Consider the following 16,193-nt stretch of genomic DNA (forward strand, 5'->3'; position numbering starts at 1 on the left):
GATTTCAGAAAATTTTTTTGACACTATCTATCTTATCTTGGCATAAGAGAATTTGGTCCTTGTCTTCTCCTTGCCTGAGCAATGACCTTGTCCTACGTTACACCTTTAAAATCTTAAATTAAATGATTCTATCACCAGTTTCAAAGTTATAAATTTGAGTTATAAAACTGAATATCCATGGCAGGTAAAGGAAAAAGATTTGCATGTGGAGAGTGCTTTCTACCTCAGCCCAGAATAGAAGCAACAGTTTTGAGTGTGCACTGCACAGGAAAATAGGACTGTGGAGTCCAATTATGAAAAAGGACCTGACTGTAGTTGGAGAGCAATTTCATTACTTTCCAGCATTTGTTAGTTTTTTTTAATGAAGACAGACCAGACTGGTCAGTGTACTATTTGGGAAGATCAAAGAGATGCCACGTATTCACTGAAGGTGATAGAAATATCCCAAAACATTACGTGTAAGCCACAAACTCATGGTGATACATAGATGAATAGAAATGGATGAATTGAACATGTAAAATCGAACTAGGAATATGCCTTAAGCAGTTTAAAAATGCTGATGTAATTATATAGTTTGTATGTGATTATTTGGGTCTAGGCAGCCAGAAGATGAAAGTGTAGTCCCCATTTACATGAGGACACCAAATGTTAGGCAACTAAGTCCACATAAACCCTAAGAAAGTTAAAAATGAGGGGTTGTAAAAGCACAAAAATGGAAGTCAAATGCAGCTTCCAATTAAAAAAACACTCCTCATCAGAAAAAAATTACAGATACACAGTAAAAACATTCAGATAAAAAGGCCTCTGAGGGGATGTGATAGTTTATTTGATAAATGTCCATGGGCTTAAGACAGAGAGGATAAATATAGACAAAGTCATGGATTAAAAATTGTTCTTAAAGGAATTTACACTAAGGTTCTTAAAGAAAGAAATAAATAAAACAATTAATGGGCTTCAAAAGTTAGAAAATACACACAGAGTTGGGTTACACATTGTGCTTTCTTTTAATTTTGGACTGGAGAGAGAGAGACTTGATTTGGGGGCTGCCATGGTAACCCCACACATACTTTAAAGGTATCTTGACTTCAAAATTTGTTACTTTGGAAAAGAGGCTCTGCTTTTGCTGCCACAGACATTCCAGGCTAATGTTATGTCCTTGGTTTTTTGATTGAGTTGTAAACGATTATATCATTAATATTTTCCTTAGTTATGGTGTGTGTAAATTTTATATAAAAGTTTAGACTCACAAAGTTAAGATAGACTTTACCTTAACTTTCCAGTTTTTCCTTTTCGTTTATCTAGTTTTTTATCTCCATAATCCTTTAGCTTGCATTTTTGACATGCTTCTATTTCAATTTTCAATTCTTGAACTGATATATTCATTTCTGTCAACTGTTTGCTTGTTTGACTTTCTTTAAGGGGTTTATTATTATTCTCCAAGATTTCATTTATCTTTCCCCTGCTTTTTTAAAGACTTCATTCACTTCGTTCTTAAGGACATAAAACATCTTCAGAGTTGATCTAACTTAATTGTACTTTGACTGTGTTTGAATATTCAGGGTGTGCTGTAGTAGGAGAGTTGGAATATGGTAGTGACATATTGTTCTGTCTGTTGTTGATCATGTTATTGTGCTGTTGTTGGGTATCTGGGTCTGAGGTGACTGCAGGTCTAGGTGCCAGTATCTCTGTTTGTCTTTGTTGGATGCACATTTGGTTCCTTGCTTTCTATTTGCTCTTTGGTATTCTGGTCTGTGTTGGTTATGATAGAAGTAGATTTTTTCCCTCATTTTAGGGTCTGGAAGTCATTCAGTAGGCGTGACATTAGTACTGCCTAAGCATTTGGAGTCATTGAATTATAGGTGCATGAACTTCTTCCTGCTTGTTATGCTTACTTTACATTTTTTAAAATTAATAACACTATTTGATGCATCGGCATGGCTATGCACCACATGGGTACCTGGTTCTCAACATGATCAAAGGATCTCAGAGTTTGTGAACTTGGAATAATGGATAGTGATGATCCCCTAATAAGTACTGGCAATTCTGCCACATCTATTCAAGAACATCAAAAGCAAGGTACTACTCAGTCATCTCTCTCCCAGCTTGTGTTTATTACTTATGCACAAGATTTATATTGCTAATGTTTTCATCTGTCCATTTGTAACTGTTTAAACATAAAGCTCTGTTTGTAAAATGTTCTTGGTATTACAGTTTAAATAGGGCACTTAGGATGTTTGGAAGATAAATAGAGAAGTGGAGTGAATGCATGCTTCTTTGTAGGAACTACAGTAAAAACATCTGAATTCTATTCTTCTTGCATGATTCACTGACTTTTGCAATGGAGACAGTGCCGTTTTGTTTATTTGTTGTTTGTTTATTTGATTTTTGAGACACAGTTTCTTTGTAGGTTTGGAGCCTGTCCTAGAACTAGCTCTCATAGAACAGGCTGGCCTCAAACTCACAGAGAACCACCTGCCTCTGCTTCCTGATTGCTGGGATTAAAGGCATCCATCACCACTGCCTGGATGATAGGGTCTTACTATGTACTTCCACCTGTCCTGGACCTCATTGCATAGACATGTCTGGCATTTAACTCAGAGAAAAATATACCTGCCTCTGCTTTTGAAGGTCTGAGCTTAAAGGAATGAGTCAATACACCCAGTGTGTCCAACTTATTTTTCTATTTGTAGTTAGTTAATCCTCATAAAAATTTCTCATTTGTACTATGAACTGTTGATCTGTTTCCTTGTTTCTCTCTGCTAATAGATATTACTCTTGTAAGGTGATATCTCATTCAAAGAGTACAGAAATGACAGAGAAGACTCTCCTTTTCAATTTCCTTCTAAAATGACTGTCTATGTCTTGGAATATGATTAGGGAACACCAGAATTTTATGACTATATTATCAAAAAAGTATACATTTACAATGTTGTCACTATCATGTCACTATCATATATGGCATATTTTAGAAGGCAGTGACCTATGATGATGTGCATATCAACTTCACTGAAGAAGAATGGAATTTGCTGGATCCTTCCCAGAAGAATCTCTACAAAGATGTGATGCTGGAGACCTACAGGAACCTCACTACTATAGGTAAAAATGAATTTCCTTCATGTTTCAAAATAAAGGGACAACTTTTCCTTGGATAATGATGTTCTTCAATAATTTGATTTAGTAAAGAGAAGAAGAATGAGGTGAATAATGCAGGCATGGTTCTAAGGTTTACTTAAAATAGCTACTTAAATGTTGCACAGTATTCAATATTATAACATACATTTTCTGGTACTGCATTTTAGGATACATTTGGGAAGAACATAATATTAAAGAACATTGTCAACGTTCTAGAAGACATGGAAGGTAATTTTCTTGTGCATGCTAAAAACAATGAGCCTCTGATGAAATGATAATGTGTCCTAAAAGATTTAAATAAAGACAACAGTGTGAATAAGCACACCTTTAAGTACATTTATAATTATTAACTTCTGAAAAATCCATATACAATTTCATGTAAGTGAATTGCATTTTCAGGCATTCTTTTAATTAAAAAGGCAAGTGAGAAATGGCTAAACAGAAATCACCATTTGAATCATAGCACCATGAGAGCTATGCTGTAGATCTGCCAATCCATTTATTTCTTGCTACTCATAATAGAAAATGTGTACACATTGAAGTGATGATAAGTATATCTGCAAGACTTTCTACTAAACCGAGAGCTCAGAAGAAGTTAGAGTTACGTGGCAGATGTTGTGAAGAAACTTTAATACCTCTACCACACATCTACGAAAAACAGAAAGTCACACCATGATAAATCAGTGTGGAAATTTTTTAATTGTGATTCTTCCTTTACTGTGTATACCACATATTACTCTCAATGCAAGCCTATGAGCATAGGAATATGGGAAAATGCATCATACCTCTCTCTATAAACAATTAGAAGAAAGCATTAGTCCCCATGTTGAGTACCCTTGCTGAAATTGATTCAACTATATAAATAATTGGTTTTCACATATCACTGTTAATACATAAACAAACTCAGAGTGCAGAGAAGCCACATGAGTTCTAGAATTGTCCAAATACTTCTGATTGTCCTAGTTCAGTTAGCAAATGTAGTATGATTCATAGTATAGGACAGTTTATGATTGTAATAAAGTTGTTCTGAGGTTATCCAGTTCTCTTCAAATATGAGAAATATGTCAAAAAGAAAAATGTTTCTGTAAATGTGAAAAGTTAAACCACATAATAAAGGAAATTACCATGACAGGTGTCTTAAAAATGCAAAACAACCCTTAATTAGGGAAGAAAGCATGAGTTTAAACAGTTATAAAACCTTAATATCTGATTTCTATTTACAATTGGACTAAATTATAAAAGTAATACATAGAGATATGTAGGTTCAAGACTGTATGGAATGTGGTAACACTTTTATATGTTCCAATTATGCTTGCAGGATTGAAAGAAATAATTCTGGACAAAAACTTTCAGTGCATCTTCAATGTGTTAAAGCCTTGGCATATGACAGTCAGCTTCAGAGGAATAAAAGAACACATGATATTGAGAATGAATCTAATCTGTCTCATAAAGCCTTTGTTCATCAAAATGCTCTTCAAATGCACAATAGATCACATACTGAAGAGAAATCCTGTGAATGTAGTCAGCATGGTAAAGCCTTTGCACAGCCCTGTAATATTCAGTTGCATAAAATAACACATACTGGAGAGAAACAATTTGTATATAATCAGTGTGGTATGGCATTTGCTCACCACAGTGCTCTTCAAATACATGAAAGAACACATACTGGAGAGAAACAATATGCATGTAATCTGTGTGGTAAGGCCTTTGCACATAGCAATAATCTTCAATTGCATAAAAGAACACATACTGGAGAGAAACCCTATGAATGTAATCATTGTGGTAAGGCCTTTGCTTACCGCAGTGGTCTTCAAAATCATGAAAGAACACATACTGGAGAGAAACCATATGAATGTAATCAGTGTGGTAAGGCCTTTGCACGTAACAATCATCTTCAATTGCATAAAAGAACACATACTGGAAAGAAACCCTATGAATGTAATCAGTGTGGTAAGGCCTTTGCTGAAAATAGTACTCTTCAAAAGCATAAAAGAAAACACACTGGAGAGAAACCCTATGAATGCAATCAGTGTGGTAAGGCCTTTGCTCAACGTGGTACTCTTCAAAAGCATAAAAGAACACATACTGGAGAGAAACCCTATGAATGTAATCATTGTGGTAAGGCCTTTGCTTACCGCAATTCTCTTCAAAATCATGAAAGAACACATACTGGAGAGAAACCATATGCATGTAATCAGTGTGGTAAGGCCTTTGCACGTAACAATAATCTTCAATTGCATAAAAGAACACATACTGGAGAGAAACCCTATGCATGTAATCAGTGTGGTAAGGCCTTTGCTGAAAACAGTACTCTACGACAGCATAAAAGAACACATACTGGAGAGAAACCCTATGCATGTAGTCTGTGTGATAAGGCCTTTGCTCATTACAGTACTCTTCAATTGCATAAAAGAACACATACTGGAGAGAAACCCTTTGAATGTAATCAGTGTGGTAAGGCCTATGCTTACCGCAGTAATCTTCAAAATCATAAAAGAACACATACTGGAGAGAAACCCTTTGAATGTAATCAGTGTGGTAAGGCCTTTGCTCAACATAGTAAGCTTCAAAGGCATAAAAGAACACATACTGGAGAGAAACCCTATGCATGTAGTCTGTGTGATAAGGCCTTTGCTCTATACGCTACTCTTCAATTGCATAAAAGAACACATACTGGAGAGAAACCCTTTGAATGTAATCAGTGTGGTAAGGCCTATGCTTACCGCAGTAATCTTCAAAACCATAAAAGAACACATACTGGAGAGAAACTCTATGAATGTAATCATTGTGGTAAGGCCTTTGCTGAAAACAGTAGTCTTCAAAAGCATAAAAGAACACATACTGGATAGAAACCCTATGAATATAATCATTGTAGTAATGCCTTTGCATGTCATAGTCAACTTCAAAGGCATAAAAGGACACATACTGGAGAGAAACCTATGACTGTAATCAGTGTGGTAAGGCCTTTGATCATCACAGTACCCTTAAAATACATGAAAAAAATATACTGGAGAGAAACCCTATTAATGTAATAAGTGTGGTAAGGCCTTTGCTGAACACAGTACTCTTCAAAATCATAAAAGAATACATACTGGAGAGAAACCCTATGCATGTACTCAGTGTGGTAAGGCCTATGGTCAACACAATACTCTTCAGACACATCAAAGAACAAACACTTACTAGAGAGAAATATGAATGTAATCAGTGTGGTATGGCATTTGCTCAACACTATCATCTTCAAAGGCATAAAAGATCCCATACTCGAGAGAAACCCTATAAATATAAACAGTGTGGTAAGGCCTTTGCATATCAGAGTCATCTGCAGTTGCATAAAAGAAAACACACGGGTGTGAAACAGTATGCATGAAATGAGCTTGGAAAAGTCTTTTCATGTCTTATTCATCTTCAAAAGCAGAAAAGAACACAGGTGGGAGAGAAACTTGTGAATAGAATTTGTTTGGCAAATCCTTTGACACAATAATCTCCAAATACATGAAACAAATCATCCTGGAGAGAAACTGTAAACTTAACGAGTGTACTCTTCAAAAACATGAGAATAATCATACTGTAGTGAAAAAATAAACTTAGTGTGGTATATGTTTTGTAGTTTTTACAGGAGTAAAACTTTTTGCGTTGAATCAATCTGATCCTTTTATGTACCTGAAGCTATCACACAGTCTATTAACCAACAGTATTCATTCTGTAAAAAATGATAGTGTCAACAATCTGTTCAAGCAATATGATACCAGCTTTTATTTTATTAGCACAAGGACACTGATGGACAAAACCTAATTTGTGATTTTATGAAGTCTTATGGGAAGGAGATAGAGCCAGGATAAGAATCACAACCTGGTACTGAAATAAGATACAAAGGAAAACACTTTGCCCCTAAATCCAGAACTAGTGAAAGATACAACATCACCCTGAAATCAGTCAAAAATCAAAAATGGACAGTGAAAGAAATCTGCTTTGGCTCTCAAACCAGTTCCAAAGAAATACAATCTTCCCTTTTCTCTCTGAGCTCAAAACCAATCTTAGAGCACAAAATCCAGCCCATCTCTGAGCTTGTTCAAACCCAGGCATTTAAATCTTACCAATTCCCACATTCTAAATCTCCTTCAAAGCGCTCTGGCTCCAAGAAGCCCTATATGAGTCATATGCTCCTTCAGTTGGCAGCTGCCCCTTTCCATCCTTGCAGAAGAAGTCACACACTGGATTCTTCCCTCCCAAATAAATCTCTTGGCTGAGATTTATATGAACACCTTCTTTCACTGGAATGGATCAGGAAATCCCTAGTGGAGTTGACATCACTGTTTGGAAACTCACTTTGCCCAGAAGAGCACAGAAGCAATGGACACCTCTTATGGGAGACTCCTTTAAGAGAGTGGAGAAGATCAGCAACAGACATTTCTGCTGGGAAGCTTTCATAGAAGAATGGAGCAGAGCCCAGCTGTAATGACTGTCTCTCAGAGAGGAACAGAATTGCTACATCGAGTGGGACAAACTTCTTTTCACAGCTGATGGTATTGCTTAATTTTTGGTAGTCAGTATATCCTTCCTGAGTTTCAAGACTTGCAGGATGAATTTGAACAATAATGTAACCCTTAGATTTTATACTTCTCTTCAACTGAATGGCATATGTAACAGGTGTAAGTATTTATGGATGTGTACTGCCTCCTTTTTGGTTGTGATATGATGTCTATTTCACATATAAAAGCATCTTATTCAGGCCAAGGTTCTAGAGGATAACAGGATCACCATGAAAGCCATGACAAAAAGTGTCGGACATGGCACCAAAGCTGGAACTTAAGAATTCACAGCTGTAATCTCCCACATAAATCAGAGTATTGGAACTGAAACTGTGTTTGGATGTAAATTCTCATAGCCTAAATCTTCCCAAATGATACCATCAACTTAAAAGGATTAGTTTCTCTTACATCTAGTTGTAATTTGCTTTGTCTTTACATGAACCAATACTTCATGAAGAAAAAAATCTGTAAGTGAGCTGTAAGATGCCTGGTCTCCTATTTTACATTAATAAATGCTTACAGAAGAAAAATTTTCATGACTGAAAAATTGTTTAAAAATTTGCTTTTATTGTAATCATGTGATGTGTGGGGCGGGGAATGTAAATGTGCCTTCTGTTTCCTGGAAATGTTAAACACCTTAGATCTTCTTGTGGCAGAAATTACAGATAGCTGTTAAAAATCTGACCTGAGTCCTTGGAGTGAAGATTTCTTAGTCACCTAGCCATGACTCTAGTGCTATAAATATTTTAATGTCTATTTATATCTCATTGAATTTTGGAAATAAGAACAAACTCATAAAGCAGAAAGCCCTATTCATGAAAACAATTTTTAGTGACTTTAGCCATCAAAGTTGTCTTCAGCTTGAAGAAATATTATTTTTCATCATAGCCTTGGAGGGAGTAAATTATGTAACTCATTCACTCAAGATTGATACTTGAAATCATTGCATTTTGGTTTCTATTTTGAAACATTTGAGGTAGGTACTAAAGTTTTATATTGTGGCAACTCCATTTACTAAAATTTATTTTGTAGTAATTTTATTCCTCCTATGGCTTTTGTTCGACTTTTATTGTGCCTTTACCTAGTAATAGGTATTTTTCTGATGTATTATATAAAATGGCCTTCCCATCACTAAAATGTCCCCTTGGTTATTAAAATATTAGAACATGTCTGATCATACTTTTCAAGTAAGGATGTCAGTTGAAGGGTGGTCAGTTGTTGTTCGTGGTTTTGATTTTCATCGTTTCACAAAATCCCTTGTTGTTTTTTTGTTTGTTATTCATCCTGGCTTGGATGTCAGTGATGATTCAGAGATACATTTGAACTCATGATGCTCATATGTCTGCCACCTGAGCACAAGTTCAAGGGTAGATGATCAACTCCCATGTGTTCTGTTTTCTCAACACAATTTAACAATGTTAAAGTTAAAATGACTGAAAATGTCATTATAAGAAACTTTAAATACCTCGTGTGTGTATTCAAAAAATATTTTCATTTATGTGATATTAATATAATAAAGTAAGATAATCAGCAATCAGTTGTGTATTTCATACCATAGCTTGTTTTTCTACAAGGATTAAAGTCAGGTTTCTTGTCTAGTATACAACAGTTTTTTCCCACAGAAGTATATCAGTGGTGATCAAATTTGATTTGAAGAAATAGTACATCAGTAAATTATTGTCTTTTTTCAGATTGTAAATGTAAATTTTTTCAAAGTATAAGGACCCAGGACATCTTGAATAATAAATCTTCTTTGCATAGAAACATAATTACCCCATCACACATAACTAATTATTTCATTCTGTGGGCTAAATATTTATTTCTAACACTTTCTTAAAATATAAGAATTGTGGCCTGGAGAGATGGGTCAGTGGTTAAGAGCATTGCCTGCTCTTCCAGAGGTCCTGAGTTCAATTCCTGGCAACCACTTGGTAGCTCACAAACATCTGTAACGAGGCCTGGTGCCCTCTTCTTGCCTGCAGACATACACACAGACAGAATATTGTATCCATAATAAATAAATATTTTTAAAAAACATAAAAATTGAATTCTTCAGAGAATTGCCTCATTTAGTAATTTTCATGGCTGTTAATTCTGAGAACCTGAGTTCTATCTCTGGGTTACCGATAAGACTTCTACAGGTGTTTCTCATATTTGCACTTGGGTGATTCCATGTGCACACTTCTATGTGAGCTCATTGGTGAATAATTTTGAAATACAAAGAAGTGCCATTGAGGTCACTTGCAGCCAAATGGTTCCCCAGGTCTCATCACTAGAACTCACAAAGTGGAAGTAGATCATAGACCCCTGTTAGTTTTCCTGTCAGTGCTACATACACATCATGGCACAGCTGTATTCACACAGTCACGCTTTATTTTTAAATGGATGGAATTAACAATGCAAAAAAATAACCCATTATTGAGAACATATGAAATGATTTGGCTATTCAAACTATAGAATTTCAAGAAAACCTTGCTATTCATGAAAACAATGGTGCTCCCTCTAAATCTTATTTTATTTCTTTCTCTGATTCAATAAGTCCTTTTAAAACACCTTTTTCAGTTGGACTTAGAGGTGCATGGCTTTATCATAGCACACAGGAGTATGCGTGCGGCCCACCTCAGTAAGTTTGAGGTCAACTTGTTCCCAATCATGAAATCTTGAAATCCCTGGCTATGTGGAATTTTCCTAATAAAATCCCCATTGGGACATGGGGATACTGTGATTGGTGGAGGACAATGTCCATAGTCATCTCTGAGGCTGCACAACTTCAAGGGCATGGCACCAAGAAGTGTTGGCTTAGGTAAACACTCTTCCAAGTTTCCTATTCTTACTAATGTTTTCTGTCAAAGGCAGTCTAGATAACATAAAGCTCAAACTCATGTTGCTCAATAAAGATAAGAATTCTACTGCAAGTGGATGATTTAGCCACATGCATGGATGACCTCTCTATTTGTGTATTCAAAACAGGCTGTTCAGTCTTGAAACTATAACACACAGCCAACAGAAATGGTCCCAGCAGATTTTACTCACTTTTTTAAACCTACTATTCACTCACACTTAACAAGGAAGAAATTGAAAGAAGAATTTGGAAAGACATGTAGATAGGACAAGGAAGGGGTAAAGAAATAGAATATATTTTACTTAAAATGTATAAGAATAATTTTTTAATAAAAATGTGGCTTGAGATAGCTTAGCAACTTTTTGAAGAAGACAGAGGTTGTAATTGTATAACTTTAGCTACTTTGTCAAAAATCCGGTGTCCATTCACTTTGGATGGATGCCTTGCTCAGCCTTAATATAGTAGGGAGGGCCTGAGACTTCTACAACAAAGCAATGTACCTACTCTCTGGAATGCATATGGGATTGGGTGGGAGGCTAACTGGAGAAAATGAGAGGAGGGAGGGAGTGGAAACTTGGATTGATATGTATAATGGATAGATTGTTTTCTTTTAAAAAATAAAAATAAAGAAATCATTATTCAAATAAAATGATGATTGTTTGGAGTGTGATTTTAATTAGTATTATTAATAAAATTCGAGTCAGATTTTGGGGTAAACATGAGAGAACAGATAAGCAACACACCAGCCACATTCACTTCTTACCTCCCCAAATCCTCAAACCAAATGGGGGATTAGATTCTTTTTTTCATCTTCCAATTGCAGGGATTAAAGTCATGATCCACTTCTTGCCAGATCCTGTGGTCCACTAGTGCATGTTAGCTCTGCCCTCTAATATCCAGGCAAGATTTATTTGTCCGAACAAGAACAAAATATCATATTAAATATTGGTTGCTGGGCGATGGTGGCGCATGCCTTTTATCCCACCTCTCGGGAGGCAGAGGCATGCGGATCTCTGTGAGTTCGAGACCAGCCTGGTCTACAGAGCTACATCCAGGACAGGAACCAAAAAGCTACAGAAAAACTCTGTCTCAAAAAACCAAAAAAAAAAAAATTCATAAGCATAGTGAGTGCACATTTGTAGCATCAACAGACTAGGGACTCAAGAACTGGGAAAAAAAGAACTTATTATGGAACCAAAATAAGACTGTGAAGACCATGTTAGAGATATAGCCCTTTTGTTTATAGGTTCCATGTACATGAACATGATGATGCTATAGAAAAATAGGACCACAGCAAGGTGCTCCAAGCAGGTGGAAAAGCATTTGCAGGGCCTGCTGGCTGAGGACACCTTTAGGAAGGTGAACAGGATTGGCATGTCAGAAAGGCAAATGAGGTACTTGAGTAGAGGCAGCAGAAGCATGGCACCCACAAGGACAACGTCATTGCTGACTGATGTGTCACCACAGGCCAGCTTCAGCACATCCAGGACCTTGCAGGTGAAGTGTCTGAATACTTGGTGGCAATACAATGGCACTCTCATGGCAATGACTGTTTCTGTCAACAACCCAAAGAGATTCTTGCAGGCATGAAGAAAAAGCTGTGGCTCATGTGCACAGGTACCTATATTGCTGACAAATAGCAAGCTAGTTATCACAAGCCATGATGACAAGCAGCAGGTACTCTGTGGAGCCTTGGAATGTCTCAGATGCATCTGGATGTCACAGCCATTAGAGAAGATGGTCTTCTGGGATTAGAGAAGGTGGAACAGCATCAGACGCACAAAGGAGATGTGTAGCAGATTCTCTAAATGGAAATATTACTCAGAAATTGTATATGGGTGTGTGTAGGCAGGGATTCAACTTGCACACAGCCATGAAGGCATTGTTCCAGGCAGGTTCACCAGGTACATAACTGAGCACAGAAGAAAGAGTAAGTGCTCCAGGGATGAGTAGTCAGAAAATTCTTTCAAGATAAATGCAGAGACTTTTGTCCTGCTTCTGAGCTACATAACACAGAGTTATGCCTGGATACACAGTAGAGTAAAAGGACAGAGGATGCAGGGTATGGAGAACAGAAAAATTGTTAAGGTCTTTTCCAACATAAAAACATGTTCTGTGATTTGGGACAATCTCCTAATTTTCTGTAGGTTACAGCGCATCCATGTGAATAGTGAGGATGATATCCCTAAGGGGGTTTATATGGAAGTATGAATAGGCAGACGGAAGAATCAGAGAGCCAATGCTGAATGAGAAATAAAGGTCTTTACTGTAGGACTTCTTGAAACCTTTAAATGGCTAATGTTTATTGGTGGCTCTACAAAAGCAATGTTGACTATGCACTTCCAAACTTATCTGAACTTACATCCACTTCACCTCTGGTCCTACCCCCAAGAAGAGCCCTGCAAACAGCATATGAGAGTTGATAGCCTGGATCAGAGGTCCTAAAACTTACATACATACTGAAATTATTTGGAAGACTCTTAAAACACAGTGTGTTTCACTTCCAGAGATTAGGGCTTAGGGCAGGTGTGTGCTTTTGCTGCTCTCTTAGCACAGGGATGAATCTCTAAAGGTCCTGCTGACCTTGTTGCAGCCTCTAAACCATGGCTTACACTGTTCTCACTATCTGGAATATTTTTCATTTTCCCTCACCTGTAGAAGCTGATCTGTCTCTTCTGGTTCTGTTTGTCACACTGTGTTCTTTGTATCTCAGGAAGTGGGCAGCTACTGACCTGTAAACCCATGAGTAGGCAAACCCCAGTGAGATAATCTGTTAGGTGCTTTGTATGGGCTACTGATTTAGAAGATGTCTCCTTTGTGTTTACATCTCTACTTCAGAATCAGAAATGGTTTTAGATTTAGACTATGACTATCCTTCTCTAAATCGAAGCATGATGTTAAAAGAAAAATTTAGAATTTCTGTCTCATGTCAACAGCTTTGTGGTTTGGGACAGAAAGAAGATAGATTTTAAAGGAATATTTTACATTCCTTCATGCCCATTTTCTCTATATCTTATTTTTCACTGAAAATATGTCTACATGAACAATGTTTACATTTTCAACAAAGAACAGCTTCCAAAAAGAAGACATTGGGGCCCCACAGTGTCTCTACCTGGTTGATATGACGGCATGACGCTGATAGCACTATGGGAACGATTTATGGGTACAAGCTGCAGATATGGTGCACCTTCTTACATCGTTCTGGCCTGAACTCCAAATAAGAACTTCAGAACAACCCTATCGAATACTCAGAAACCATTTGCAATTATCCAAAACAGCAATCTTGAAATTTAACCATCATTTTTCTTTTATAAAATTCTGTAGAAAGAACATCGCCTTCATGACATCTGGAAGCAAGTATAGATGATGCCATCCTGTCTCCCAACAAAGTTTGTCTTCACTGTCAGGGACAAAATTTAAGAGTTATAATTTGAAAGTGGTCTCTTTTGCCAGTGTGTTCAAGTATACTTCCTATGTCTTTTATGTGGTTTAGTGTATTTGGTTATGTATGTGTATGTGTTATGGTCTTTGATCCATTTGGACTTGTGGTTTTTTTCATGATGATAGATGTGTATCTACTTTGATTCTTCCCCAACTTGATATTCAGTTATGCCTGCAAAATTTGTTGAATATCATTTCTTTTTCCATCATATATATATATATATATATATATATATATATATATATATGAATGAGGCAATTTATTAACCCAGCATCCTTTGTACTAATGCTTCTTGTTGGCAGCTGCCACCTGTACGGCAATTCTGTCCAGATCTCTCTGTCGCTGAGGTGTTAGCTTGCGGCCCCCATCTTGGTCCTTTTCCACCATTTTCAGTCCCTCCAGGGCTTGGAGAACGTGGCAGGCCACACTCTTGGAGCCTCTGCTGAAATGGCTGGGCCTGACACCGTTTCTCTGCCGTCCTCCATAGATCTTGGTCATGGAGCCAAACCCAGCTCCACCACACAGGTCCAGGTGCGGTGCTGTAGAGGCAGCCCCTGTGTAGAACCAGTTCTCATCATAGGGGCAAGCTCTTTATGCTGTGCCAGCTTGACTGTGTCCACCCATTTGGAGACTTTCACCTTCCCGGACATTTTGAGGAAGGCTGCCAGAGCTGTGACAAACTTCTGCTGGTTAACGTCTTTTACAGAAACTTCAGGCATTGTGCAGCCAGGGGAAAGGGCTCATCTTATATTTTTTTGGTTTTTTGACAAAATTCAGATGTAGTAGGTGAGTGGATTGATATCCAACTCTTAGAATCGGTTCCATTGGTCCTCCTGTCTGTTTTTGTGCCAGTACCAGGCTCTTTTCAGTACTGTAGCTCTGTAGTAGACTGAAGTCAGGGAATGTGATGCCTCCAGAAATTATTTTTTTAATACGGTTGTTTTGTTTATACTGCAATTTTTTTTTTGCTTTTTTATATGAAGTTGAGTATCTTTTTTCGTTTATTTATTTTTTAAAGATTTCTGTCTCTTCCCTGCCACCGCCTCCCATTTCCCTCCCCCTCCCCCAATCAAGTTCCCCTCCCTTGTCAGCCCATAGAGCTATCAGAGTTCCCTATCCTGTGAGAAGCCCAAGGACCACCCACCTCCATCCAGGTCTAGTAAGATGAGCATCCAAACTGCCTGGGCTCCCACAAAGCCAGTACGTGCAGTAGGATAAAAAACCCATTGCCATTGTTCTTGAGTTCTCAGTAGTCCTCATTGTCCGCTATGTTCAGTGAGTCCAGTTTTATCCCAGGTTTTTTCAGACCCAGGCCAGCTGGCCTTGGTGAGTTCCTGACAGTACATCCCCATTGTCTCAGTGTGTGGGTGCACCCCTCGCGGTCCTGAGTTCAATGCTCGTACTCTCTCTCCTTCTGTTCCTGATTTGGACCTTGAGATTTCTGTCCGGTGCTCCAAAGTGGATCTCTGTCTATGTCTCCATTCATCGCCTGATGAAGGTTAATATTCAGGAGGATGCCTATATGTTTTTCTTTGGGTTCTCCTTACTTAGCTTCTCTAGGATCATTAATTATAGGCTGAATGTCCTCTGTTTATGGCAAGAAACCAAATATGAGTGAGTACATCCCATGTTCCTCTTTTTGGGTCTGGCTTACCTCAGAAGTTGAATATTTTTATTTTGAGGTCTGTGAAGAATTTTTCTGATATTTACATGGGGATGGTACTGAACCTGTAGGTTGCTTTTGGAAAGGTTTTCATTCTTACTATCTTGATTTCTACCTAACAAGGGCAAGGGACATCTTCCAATTCTGTGGTGTCTTCTTCAGTTGTTTTCTTCAAAGATTTAATGTTCATTTCCTACAGTCCTTTCACTTCTTTAGTAAGTTATTCCATAATATTTTATATTATTTCTGGCTATGGTTAACAGTGATGTTTCCATAATATATTAATTCTAGCCAACTTTTTCAAAAAATATTCCTTGTAACCACCTTCTATCTACCTTCCTGATGACCACTCCCAATCTTCGGATAACTATAATTATACCCCAACTTCTAATAGAACTTTTAAACAGAACATACAAGTATGAGAGATTTGACTCTTCATGCCTCTCGTATTTCACTTAATGGTATCCTTTGGGCTTAAAAACATAGTTGAAGGGCTACAGAGATGGCTCAGGGGTTAAGAGAATTGCCTGCTCTTCCAAAGGTTCTGAGTTCAATTCCCAGCAACCACATGGTGGCTGACAACCA

The 16,193-nt window shown here is 37.4% G+C and overlaps 1 protein-coding gene and 1 pseudogene across 1 annotated transcript in view; one reads left to right on the forward strand and one right to left on the reverse strand.

The window, feature by feature from the left end:
- Nucleotides 1-11,038, forward strand: part of LOC142839870 (uncharacterized) — a 35,856-nt gene extending 24,818 nt beyond the window's left edge. The window contains exons 2-4 of the mRNA XM_075956252.1: nt 2,970-3,096; nt 3,300-3,360; nt 4,451-11,038. Of these exons, the coding sequence (XP_075812367.1) occupies nt 2,970-3,096; nt 3,300-3,360; nt 4,451-5,981 (1,719 nt within the window). The 3' untranslated portion in view covers nt 5,982-11,038. The remainder of the gene's footprint in view (nt 1-2,969; nt 3,097-3,299; nt 3,361-4,450) is intronic.
- A 3,173-nt stretch (nt 11,039-14,211) lies between these two features.
- LOC142839877 (small ribosomal subunit protein eS19 pseudogene) lies at nt 14,212-14,664 on the reverse strand (annotated as a pseudogene).
- Nucleotides 14,665-16,193: the final 1,529 nt, after the last annotated feature.

Source organism: Microtus pennsylvanicus, chromosome 22 (assembly GCF_037038515.1).
Source record: "Microtus pennsylvanicus isolate mMicPen1 chromosome 22, mMicPen1.hap1, whole genome shotgun sequence".
In the NCBI taxonomy this organism is placed as follows: Eukaryota; Metazoa; Chordata; class Mammalia; order Rodentia; family Cricetidae; genus Microtus; species Microtus pennsylvanicus.